This window comes from Nicrophorus vespilloides, unplaced genomic scaffold (assembly GCF_001412225.1).
Source record: "Nicrophorus vespilloides isolate i.1.1-1 unplaced genomic scaffold, Nicve_v1.0, whole genome shotgun sequence".
Taxonomy (NCBI): domain Eukaryota; kingdom Metazoa; phylum Arthropoda; class Insecta; order Coleoptera; family Silphidae; genus Nicrophorus; species Nicrophorus vespilloides.
The window spans coordinates 67,195-79,036 of record NW_017095698.1 but is presented as its reverse complement, the minus strand read 5'-3'; the positions used below and the strand labels follow the sequence as shown (position 1 = coordinate 79,036).

General features: G+C 39.6%; 1 protein-coding gene across 4 annotated transcripts; it reads left to right on the top strand.

Moving 5' to 3' along the window:
- The first annotated feature begins 485 nt into the window (after nt 1-485).
- On the top strand, nt 486-11,811 carry LOC108560158 (V-type proton ATPase 116 kDa subunit a). 4 transcript variants are annotated; one of them, XM_017917607.1, is made up of 12 exons: nt 487-912; nt 3,132-3,308; nt 3,372-3,500; nt 7,125-7,222; nt 7,585-7,626; nt 8,771-8,897; nt 8,981-9,157; nt 9,228-10,087; nt 10,147-10,274; nt 10,328-10,792; nt 10,866-11,037; nt 11,093-11,811. In XM_017917607.1, the coding sequence occupies exons 1-12, from the start codon at nt 796-798 to the stop codon at nt 11,193-11,195; spliced, it is 2,595 nt and encodes an 864-aa protein (XP_017773096.1). In that variant the 5' UTR covers nt 487-795; the 3' UTR covers nt 11,196-11,811. The 4 variants fall into 4 exon arrangements, with proteins under 4 accessions (XP_017773111.1, XP_017773096.1, XP_017773104.1 ...); XM_017917622.1 differs by lacking the exons at nt 7,125-7,222; nt 7,585-7,626 and adding an exon at nt 5,997-6,082 and having other exon boundaries at nt 486-912; XM_017917615.1 differs by lacking the exon at nt 7,585-7,626.
- Nucleotides 11,812-11,842: the final 31 nt, after the last annotated feature.

Here is an 11,842-nt window from a genome sequence, read left to right as displayed (position 1 = left end):
AATATGTTTGTAATAATTAAGAGGAAAGACATGGCCCTAACAAATATACTTATTAGTTATACAATAGATGACAATAAATTGGTCGGACACGACAATATCTAGTTTGTATTGTAAAGTTAAAATTGATAAGTCTTGTGAAATTTCAATGTTCGTGTGATAAAACACTGATAGAACGTTTTGTTGCAGTTGCTGTTGCGAGACGTGAGAAAACGGATGAGCCTTCCGCAGATCATGCAGCATCCGTGGATCGTGGAGAACAAGTAGGCGTAAATGGATGCTAGGACGATTGCCATGGGGATGGTGCCGGGACGGTTGTTTTTATTTCGGAATGGATGGGGGGATCAATAGGACGTGGAAAATCAGTATGTTCTGTCTGTGCGCACTTGGGATGCTGCGACGAAGAGCATGCGTGCGACGAACACGTGACTGCCGATCTGTAGGCGGCTGTGGGTTTTAGTGTTCTCTTTTTCTCTCTCGTTATATATGCCATATGTTGGTTCGAATGTTGGAAGTGTGCTGTGACTGCGCCGTGTGACAGGTTTTTAGTTAGTACGTAAAGTCGCGGTGGTGGTGGTGTCGAGCAGGTTTGCTGCGTCGTCATCCAAAAAGCGTACTCTATACGTGGTATGGGTCAATATTATCGGCTATAGCAGCAGCAGCAGAAGACGAGTAATTCAGTGCGTGTTTTGAAATAGGAGGAAGTGTGTGCGTGTGTTAAGTAGTGTCTGGTGTCTAGTGACATAGGAACCGGATCGACAAGGTTATAAAACAACAGGAGAAAAAGAAGAAAAAGCAATGGGCTCGCTATTCCGGAGCGCGGAGATGACCCTCTGCCAGCTCTTCCTGCAGAGCGAGGCCGCTTACGCCTGCGTCTCTGAGCTAGGAGAGCTGGGCCTCGTTCAGTTCAGGGATGTAAGTATCATGTATTCAATGCGATGCAACAAGGACCTTCCGCAACTTTCTAAATTCCATTTAATTCACTTCATAAAGAGAACAATACGATCTTTTCGCACATATTTGTACCGTTACGAAAAACTTTCACAGCACGTTACAATTATTATTATCCAATTGTACACCCTGAAGACGTAATCAATTGCTTTTTGGGGGGTAGTACCATCCATTTAAACGTTTACTCCTCCGAAAGAAAGAAACCCTTAATAATGTGGGTCAGTTCTCGGATAAAAACTCGCTTAATCGATACACATGCAGAGGGAAGGGTGTGTACTGAAATCGGCTCAGATTTCCAGCGGTCAGTTAAACAATGTTAGGTTATTTCCTCATTGACGTTTATCGGATATGCAACCCTTGAATCAATTAGTTTCTCATCTAATTGCTTTCATTTATTTGTAATTAATTGTTGCATATATTTTTGTTTAATTGCGGTATTTCGAAAGACACGAAGCACCGTCGTCATTCATTATTGACGCAAAACGCTCTTGGATCGATATTTATTCCAATTAACGATTATTGCCGATGCAGTTTAATCATTCTGCGATTAAATGTTAATTTTCGATGATTACATACAGAGCATTACAGAAATATTATTACTTGGCGAGTTAATGTTTCGAGTGGAGGAGGTGCTCGAAATCGATTGTTTTTCAAAAGTTCACTTGTACCTGGCTTGCTTCGTTTATCTCATCGCAACAGATGCACTCAAAATCCGGCGAACTTTGTTTATTTTTGTTCGTATTTTTCTTTGTTATTGATTTTTTTAAACTTTGCGCACGAACTAGAATGTATTTCGTAGCTGAATGGGACATTTCGATTGCGTTTCATACTTTTGATCAGATGCTACAAGTTTTTTCTTGAAATTGTGCTAAAACTCCTTCGATTCAGTGCACAGTTATTGTTCACAGTCCAAGGTGATTCACGTAAAAGGAACGATTTATCGGCACTTTCTTCGAAGCACGAGCGCGCAGGAATGTTAATGTTCCATTTAAATATTATTTACTTATCGGCTGCAGTAAACATGGTTTTAAATATCCATGGGCGTTCGTTTCAATTTGTTTTCTCTTGAAATCTAAGACATGATTAATTCGTTCTAAAATGTCTTTATTATTAGATTGAATGAGAAGTAAAGCCTAGAGTCAGGATAACTTTGGATTTAATACTCTTTCAGTAGGAAAAAGAAAACAAAGTTGTACGCATTCGCTCTCAACAGTTGTGAGTTGTGATCAAGTAAAGGTCAGATTACGCCAGAAGAGATTCCGGTCGTCACCTTATCTAATCTAAAAAAAAAATAATTACGTATGATTATGCACTGTTTTCTAATTAGACTGCTTAGTCTCTCTCCATCAGGATGGTGCCGTAAGTCGTAATCAATGATCCGACTAATCTACGTCTGAGCTCTGAGCATATCAAACTGTCCGATATTGGAACGTTTCCATTAATTTTCCTCGTACAATTTGCACGATATACTTTGCAAGTTATCATCACCGCTTGTATTATAAAAAACAATCAATTGTTTCAACATAGCAACGCATTGCACGTAACAACGGTTCGGTTACTCGTGCTCGATTGGTGAGAGGAAATTGCAAAGAGTCGCCCATGGAAACGGTCGAAACTGCCAAAATGAAAACAGTCGAATGTTTCGACAAAGTTTGTTTATTTGGGAACGGCGAGTAGTTTAAATTATGGAAATTTTACGTTTGGTCTTTGCTTATGTAATCGTCCGTCCGTTTATTTTTGTTTCACATATAATTTTATACAAAGAAATAATGTTTTTTTAGGCGGCTCTTCGTTTTCTCTTTTAATTTTATTTTTCTCGCTTTACTATTATTATTATTTCTTTGGCAAATGGAGCGCATCAAATTTCACCTTTGCCGCATTTATATTTAGGTCTCGCAGGGAGTGTATTATTATTTATTTTTTTTGGCACAGCGCGTTTCGTCCGTCTCTCTTTATTTCATTTCATTAATATTCCATTGTTTTGCGTTGCTATAACAACGAATAATCAAAGAAACATTGAAATGTGCATTATCAACTGTTTATGAATATGCATATTGACGATTTTGCGTTGAATTGTTTTGATGACGCACGTTGTTTCGCTTCAATTCCGCGTATCATACAGCAAAACTGTTGTATTATTATTATTTTTGTATATAAATGTTTAATATGTGTTCTTGTTGCAGTTGAATCCCGATGTGAACGCTTTCCAAAGGAAGTTCGTGAACGAGGTGCGAAGATGCGACGAGATGGAGCGCAAGCTGCGCTACTTGGAGAAGGAGATCAAGAAGGACGGCATCCCGATGCTCGACACCGGCGAGAATCCGGAAGCACCGCAGCCGAGGGAGATGATCGATCTCGAGGTATGAGATTGATTATTTAATTGTTAGGACGAACGTTTATTAACGTTTGTTTTTTTTTGCTAGGCGACCTTCGAGAAGCTCGAGAACGAGCTGCGCGAGGTCAATCAGAACGCCGAGGCCCTCAAGCGCAACTTCCTGGAGCTCACCGAACTGAAGCAGATCCTGAGGAAGACTCAGGTCTTCTTCGACGAGGTAAGACCTGCTCGTCGGACGAAACCCTCCCTCCCTCCTGCGATTTAACGTCGGGTTTATTATTTTTTTTGGTTAGCATGAAACAAACAAATAATTCCTGTGCATTCTCCTCTCTCGTCTCTATCATTCCAAAAACTGAAAATCTTCATAGCGAACAACGTAAGCACGGATTTGTTGTTTCGTCGTTATGGAGATGATGTTGATTATTGCATTTGGTGGTGAATGAGGGAGGCGGCAGAGAGGAGAGACGTGGCGATTTCAAGTCAAAGTCTGCTTGAAATCGCAGTGAAATCAATTTTAGGATGCTGTATTTGCTTTTACATGTGTAATCATGTATCACACACATCTTTGGATGCGCTTTATTTACTTTATTTATATAACAATTTGGTTTCATCTTTGAAATGCGATCATTTTGCATGCGCGCACGACCGTCTCTGTTTCACTCCGTGTATAACCATCACTTATTCTCGTATCTGAATTAGCCACTTGTGATTGTCTTCAAAATTCAATGAAAATTTATCAGAATAATTGATCTGTATGCGGTTTGGTCAGAGACACACGTAGACTTTTGTGTACATTTCCTGCGAATTACTTTATATATATTTTGTTTGCTAAGTATTATTTTTTTTTTTAACAATCGATTGGTTTTGGTAATTATTTGGTTAATGATGATGGCTATCCATTACGTTTCAGAGCGAATACAGCATCCGAGGATTCATTTCTTTTTTACATTCGTTCTGTTTTGTTGTTGATTTCTTATATTTTCTTTTGTTTGCATGGACCACCCTCCCGATTCGAGTTCGATCGGTTTCAATTGTTTTGGTCGCACAACGATGCACGAACGGAAAGCGACGATTTTCAATTTATGCACCCACCACGATTATTTTGTCACTGTATGATATTGCTGTTGATATTTCTTTTCAAATCAGCCGATATAATTTAATCTTTATTTCTATATTTATACACAATTTCACCAGTGACGATGTAATTGTTATCTTTTTCTTTTGTTATGATTTTTGAATTGTTTTATGTTTTGTACTAACCGTGCCGATGAAGGGACAAAAACAAATTTTCAGCTGGACCCCCCCTCAAACTTATACGATTATGTCGAAATTCCTTGTTGCGATTCCTTCGATCGTTTCAAACAAAAACAAAAATATTCGAGAGAAAAAGCGCCGGATTTCGTACAGAAGGACAACGATAATCGATTCGACTACCTGGTCGACACGACACGCTCTTTCATCTCGGCTTAACTATGAAAGGATGAAATGTAAATGAGTGATGATGCAGCAGAGATCTAAAGCTCACGAAACTATACTGTATTATCATTCATACAAACAAGTTGATATCAAATTACGCATTTGGTGATAAGAGAATAACGGAAGCCCAAAAGTAAGCTAATCGAAGCGTGTTTACGTAGTAAAGTAGTAAGAAGCCAGGTTCATCGTATTCAAATATTTCGCTTTGTCTGGCTTTCAGCTGAAAAGCGTGTGTTTATGTATACTGTAGATGTGTTTGATGGAAATTAACACCTCGTTCAGCAATTTACATTTGCTCGTGATGACTACCTCTGTAAATATTTACCATGCGAAAGGTTCGGCACTTTGAACTTGCTCAAAAACGGTGTCGCAACAATGCACTTTGAATCTGCAAAGCGTTGCAAAAAAAAAAGAAATGCTGGCCTTCGCTTCTATTTCCGTTCGAATCGTTATCGAATTAATATTTAGATTGCACGGAGTAACACGAATCAATTCAATTTTAAATTCTTATTTCGGATTTGATGAAGGTGACCGATTGGCGAGATCTCTAGATTTATAATTATATAAGATTCCGAAAATATTGTATCCTCTTTCTCACTAATTACTCAATAATATGTGCTATATGGAACACTAGTTGCCTATTACGTAAGTTTGTTAGAGACGAGGACGCACCGACATTTTTATGTTACTGATGGATTTATGGCGGCTTTCTCTCGGGTTGAAACTTGTTTCATCACGAAACGGTCGCAAATCATCTTTAAGTCTCATAAATAGTTTATATTTTTGGCTAATTTTACACTCGCACATGATAAACGTATTAATTTTGTTTGTGGACAATTTTTGTTAATGGATATGGAGAGATTCCTCCTGTATGCATTACGACAACATCATAAAAATCACGATTTGATTCTGTCGATTATTATTTTGCGAGTATAATAATAATAATAATAATCGCGCGATAAGTCGGGTTTCTATTTTCGTATTCGATTCCGACTAATCGTACTAATCCGGCAATTTAATTATGTAATGAATTGAATTTTTTTTTTGGTATTGATTCTACTAAGCCGACTTTATGTTCTTAATTATGTAAAAGAGACGAAATGAAGAAGAAGAAGTCGTGTCACCAGGTGTCGAATCAGGTTGTTGTAGTTGTTGTTATGGATACTGTTGTTACTATTACAATTGGTTGTTATTTGTTGTTACTATGGTTATTGTTGATGTTGTTGGGTCTGCCCAGATGGCCGATCCGTCTCGCGAGGAGGAACAGGTCACGCTTCTGGGCGAAGAGGGCCTGCGGGCCGGAGGACAGGCCCTCAAGCTCGGGTAACGAAACTTTTTATATCTATATCTATACTTATTATTATTACTACCTACTACCACCGCCAAATTTAGTCTTTAAAATTTTACAAGTTTTCACACCGCGATTTCTCTCCAAATCAATTTGATTTAATATTTTTTTTTTACTTCATCGTTGAAAGCTGCGATATATATATATATGACTGAGACGTTGGTTGTTCTTACAGCACTTTGACATCATCGCAGACACGGGCAACTTCCGGACGACTCTGAGGCAAGCCGCGTGTCTGTGTTGTTATTTTATTCTTCTTGTTGTTGCTGTTGTTCGTTAAAAATTTAATTTTCTTTTTTACTCTTTGTGTTAACTATTAAAAACGAATAACAAAAATACACACACGCACATATATAAACTGTCTATATCTCTCTCACACACACACACACATTCTATTACAATTTATTTAAAAAGTTAATTAAGTTTAACTCTTCTTAATGAACTTTGACGAAGAAGAAGAAGAAAAAAAAAAGAGAACACAAATAGATTTTGTGGGGTTGTCAACGAATTTTCGGTATCCACGTGCGTTCGTTTGTTTATTTGTTTGGTTTTGGTTGTTGTTGGCCTGGCGTTTTGCATGCTTGCTGCTTGATTATATTGATTGTACACGATCATTTCACACATCTGTTGTTTGTTTGTTTGTTTGTTTTGTTATACTCTTACACGCATATTTATTAACATGTTGTTTCCATGTAAACGAATTAACAATAATTTAAGAGGGTTTGAATTTGGCTCTCAGTAGTTATCAGAGTCTAGAGAGCGTTGCTTAGCAACGCATCCGCGACTCTGGTAATTACCGCCGATTATTGGGGGTTTGAGAAGGTAAAGTAATCGCATTATTTATTATTATTATTATTGTTTTTAGTTTTGTGTGTTGTTTGTTGGGTTAGCGGGGGAGTTGGGAGGAAGATGAACATCATCATTATTATTGTTATTATTTATCCAATTTCGTTTGTTACTATTTATTTATTTTGTTTACTTTTATTTTTTTCGTTGCTAATGTGTTGTGTTGTGCAGCACGAAGGGGGCGTTAACCCCACTGAGTCTATGACCAGAGCCCTAATAAGTGAAGACTCTATAGCTCGGCAAGGAGCGCTGGGCCCCGTGCAATTGGGGTACGTATTATACGATACATATCAAAAGAACACATCACACTCATATTAGAACCTCCTCCCGTTTTCCATTGAGCCAATCCACCCTTATTCTCTCAATTTTGACCACACCCACAACAAATGTAATGTAGTGTTTTAGTTTTTAGAGATCAAACACAACCTTTCCCCACCATGTAGATAGAATCCGAAGCATAACTAAGCAAACTATTCTCTCATCTTCATCACCATATTCAATTAGTTATTACTACCATCAATCACTGTCGCGAAGACTCATTCTCATTCATTTTATTTTTTTTCCTCTTTTTTTGTTGTTGTTGTTGTTGTCGTTATTTGTATACTAAAACAACTTGCTTTTACTTGAACAGTTTTCCGGAAAAATCTATTGATCCTGAAGAATTCTTTCCATGGTCAGTAAGATTTCCACTTTATATAATATACATTATTATTTTCTATATCAAAATATAGATGAACTAGTTTTTAATTTACATATTTATTTGTACACAATGGTGGCTTTCGTTTGATTACCATATCTTTTGCGCATTCTTTGTCTTGTATTTCGAAAAAAAGTAAACTAAAGAGTTTTTAGTTAGTGTTTGAAATTATGCGTTGTAAAAAGTGAAAGTGAAGAGAGAGAGAGTTAAAAGTATTAATGATGAACCAAGACAAAAGCCAGAATGAGTAATCATACTAATCGTCGCTGCTTTATTATTGTTTTTTGGATACGTTTACGCTTTGTTTCCGTTATGCTTCAACTTGTTTTCTTGTGTTGTTTCTTTTCTATCTTTACACGTCGAAATTACGAGGATTGATGCCAACGATTGATTTACATAGTTGGAATTATTGATTTGTAGTAGTGCACAGTTATTATTTGCATTTATAATTTAACAATTTTCATTATTTATTTGGGCCCTTTCTTTTTTTTCTATTGCATTTAAAAAAAAAACAGTAAAAATGTAGTATTCTTTTGGTAATTTAGTGTTGAATGTGATTTATTACTTCTTTTTTTTTTTGTAAATTTGTGAAACGTGGATACCAAAATTGTTTTTCACCCAATAGAAGTAACGTTTCAATTTAGAAGAGTGAAAGAAATTGATGAAAATTTTAAAACAACAAACTATGTTAACTGTATACTATTACTACTACTACTACTACATACACTTTGTTCGTTCCAAGTGCTGTTAAGAAAAACTTGCGTCTTGTCTGCTGCGTGCATCGAAGTCGCCTCTGCATTTCTGGATTTATTTGATACTTAGATTGACGAGCAGCGGCGGCGGCAGCAGCAAAATAGTCTCATAGTTCTCCAATCTGAAATTCTTGGGAAAAAAAATTGTTAAATTATATTGGTTTAATTGATTTGATTTTCTGTTTGATGATTTTTTTTTTAATCTTTCATAATTTAAATTTTCAACTTTAAAATTTTTTCAACTTTTGCTAACGCCGCTCCACCAATTCAATGGTGGATGCAGACTGCATTTTTTTTTCTTTAAATTTAATTTATTACATATATTTGTTTTGTTGTTTATCTAATCCCGTTATTCCCGAAACGCTCAGCTTCGTCGCCGGCGTCATCTTGCGCGAGAGGATCCCCGCCTTCGAGAGGATGCTGTGGAGGGCGTGCCGAGGAAACGTGTTTTTGAGGCAGGCCGAGATCGAGACGCCCCTTGAAGATCCGTCGACGGTAAGGATTAACGCGATTGGTCGAGGAGTAGGAGGAGGAGCGAGAAAGGCGGAGTGTAATGTGCGTTTTGTTGTTGTTTATAGAGTGATCAGGTGTTCAAGTCGGTGTTCATCATCTTCTTCCAAGGTGATCAGTTGAAGACGCGCGTGAAGAAGATCTGCGAGGGATTCAGGGCCACCTTGTATCCCTGTCCGGAGGCTCCAGCCGATAGGCGCGAAATGGCGATGGGCGTGATGACTCGCATCGAAGATCTGAATACCGTAAGTAAAGATGGTTGTTGTTGTTGATGATGATGTTCAATGTTGAACGAACACACGTATATGTTTGTAGGTGCTGGGACAGACGCAGGATCATCGCCATCGCGTGCTCGTTGCGGCGGCGAAGAATATCAAGAATTGGTTCGTGAAGGTGCGCAAGATCAAGGCGATCTATCACACCCTGAACCTGTTCAATCTGGACGTGACGCAAAAGTGCCTGATCGCCGAATGCTGGGTGCCTGTACTCGATCTGGAGACGATACAGCTCGCCCTGAGACGAGGCACCGAGAGGAGTGGCAGTTCGGTGCCGCCCATCCTCAACAGGATGGAGACGTGCGAAGAACCGCCCACCTACAACCACACCAACAAGTTCACGTCCGCCTTCCAGGCGCTCATCGATTCGTACGGCGTCGCCTCCTACCGCGAAATGAATCCGGCACCGTACACCATCATAACGTTCCCCTTCCTCTTCGCCGTGATGTTCGGTGACATGGGTCATGGTCTAATCATGGCCCTCTTCGGCGGTTGGATGGTGCTGAAGGAGAAACAGCTCGCCTCGAAGAAATCCGACAGCGAGATATGGACAATCTTTTTCGGCGGTCGCTACATCATCTTCCTCATGGGTCTGTTCTCCGTTTACACTGGCCTCATCTACAACGACATCTTCTCCAAGTCCGTCAACATATTCGGCTCCAAGTGGATGGTAAACAAGAACTGGACGTTCGAGAATGTGCGCAACGAAGAATCGTGGATGCTCGATCCGGCGAAAACGTACGAGTTCGAGCAGGTCCCTTATCCGATCGGTCTGGATCCGGTCTGGCAGATGGCCAAGAACAAGATCATCTTCCAGAACGCCTACAAGATGAAGATCTCCATCATCCTGGGCGTTTTTCACATGCTCTTCGGCGTCAGCATGAGCCTCTGGAACAACCTGTGAGTGGTAGTGTAAAAGAGTTTAGATTGGAAAATGATCAATTGTATTATGTTTGCAGCTACTTCAAGAACAAGCTGGACATCATCTGCCAGTTCGTACCGCAGGTGATCTTCCTATGTTTCCTCTTCCTCTACATGGTTTTACTGATGTTCATCAAGTGGGTCTCGTACGCGGCCACCAACGATCGTAAGCTAGCTACCTTTTGCGTTGATCAAATAATAATTGTTATCATCCTTCAGCGGGTTTGTTGAAGAGCAGCCCTTACTGCGCGCCCTCCATTCTCATCACGTTCATCAATATGGTGCTGTTCAAGCCGAGCAAAGTGCCGCTTGGTTGCGACGATGAGATGTTCGCCGGGCAGATGGTCATTCAGAAACTGCTCGTCGTCTGCGCGCTGATCTGCGTGCCGTGGATGCTGCTCGCAAAACCGATCATCATCATGAGGAATCAGAAGAAGCTGAGCTACTCCTTGTCTCATCAGCAGATGCAGTCGGCAGCCACCGAGAATGGGGACGCCTCCGTCGGTGCCACCGATCAGCAACCGATGCAGAACGCCACACAGGTGTCGGCGGGCCACGGAGGCGAAGACGAGATGACTGAGATGTTCATCCATCAGGGCATCCATACCATAGAGTACGTCCTCGGCTCAGTCTCGCACACCGCATCTTATCTCCGTCTCTGGGCCCTCTCGTTGGCTCACGCACGTAAGTTGATCGTAGATATTGATTAAACAAAGTAGAAGATTCTAATCATACAACTTTTTCGTCGTTATCGCAGAGCTCTCGGACGTCCTGTGGAACATGGTTCTCAGCAAGGGTCTCATCGTCGAAGACTGGAGGGGCGGAGTCGCCCTCTACGTCATCTTCACTTTCTGGGCCTGCCTCACCGTCTCCATCCTCGTACTTATGGAAGGACTCTCAGCCTTTTTGCACACCCTTCGTCTGCATTGGTAACAAGCGCTCATCCAATCAATCAATCACGAATTATTATATTCTCTTTTGTAGGGTCGAGTTCCAGAGCAAGTTTTACGCAGGTCTGGGTCACGCCTTCCAGCCGTTCTCCTTCGAGGTGATTCTCGACACAGCCTCAGCCCCAGTCGAAGAGTAAAAACGCGTCAATCTGCGCTGTGTGATCGAGCAACATCGAGGAGCATATACACATCTCTAGGAAAATTTTCAATCGTTAATCAATCAATACTGCAGCCCTTGCCAACCGAATCGATGTTGATGTTATATAACCAATCTTAATAATTAATTCAATTCTCTTTTTCCCCGTTTTTGTTTTCGAATCGCTGACCGCATTCGAGCCATCATTTAATTTATATTAAACAAATTGAAACAATTATATATATAATTAATAAGTACATTTATATAATTTAAATAAAAGAAAAACACACACAAAAACATACACAATGTTGTATGTGTTACATTCTCAGTTTTTGTTGTAATTTATTTATTTTTTTTTCAATCTGATGTTATGAATCTTGTTATCGTTACTATTACTATATCGTAGTCATCTGCGTAGGCTTATTCGATGTGTTTCAATCAATCAATGTACTTAAGCGAGTTGTAACTGTTTCGCTGTGTGCAATGTAATTGAGAAAATAATATTAATAATAATAATACCTGTGTCTTCTTCAAATAATAATAATGTGTATTCAAGAGCAGGATGCAGTGCGCGTTGCTTTAGGATCAATAAAAGGAATCTTAGCGACTTGCCTTGACTCTGCTTTGCTTCTTTGCTAGCGCTTTCTC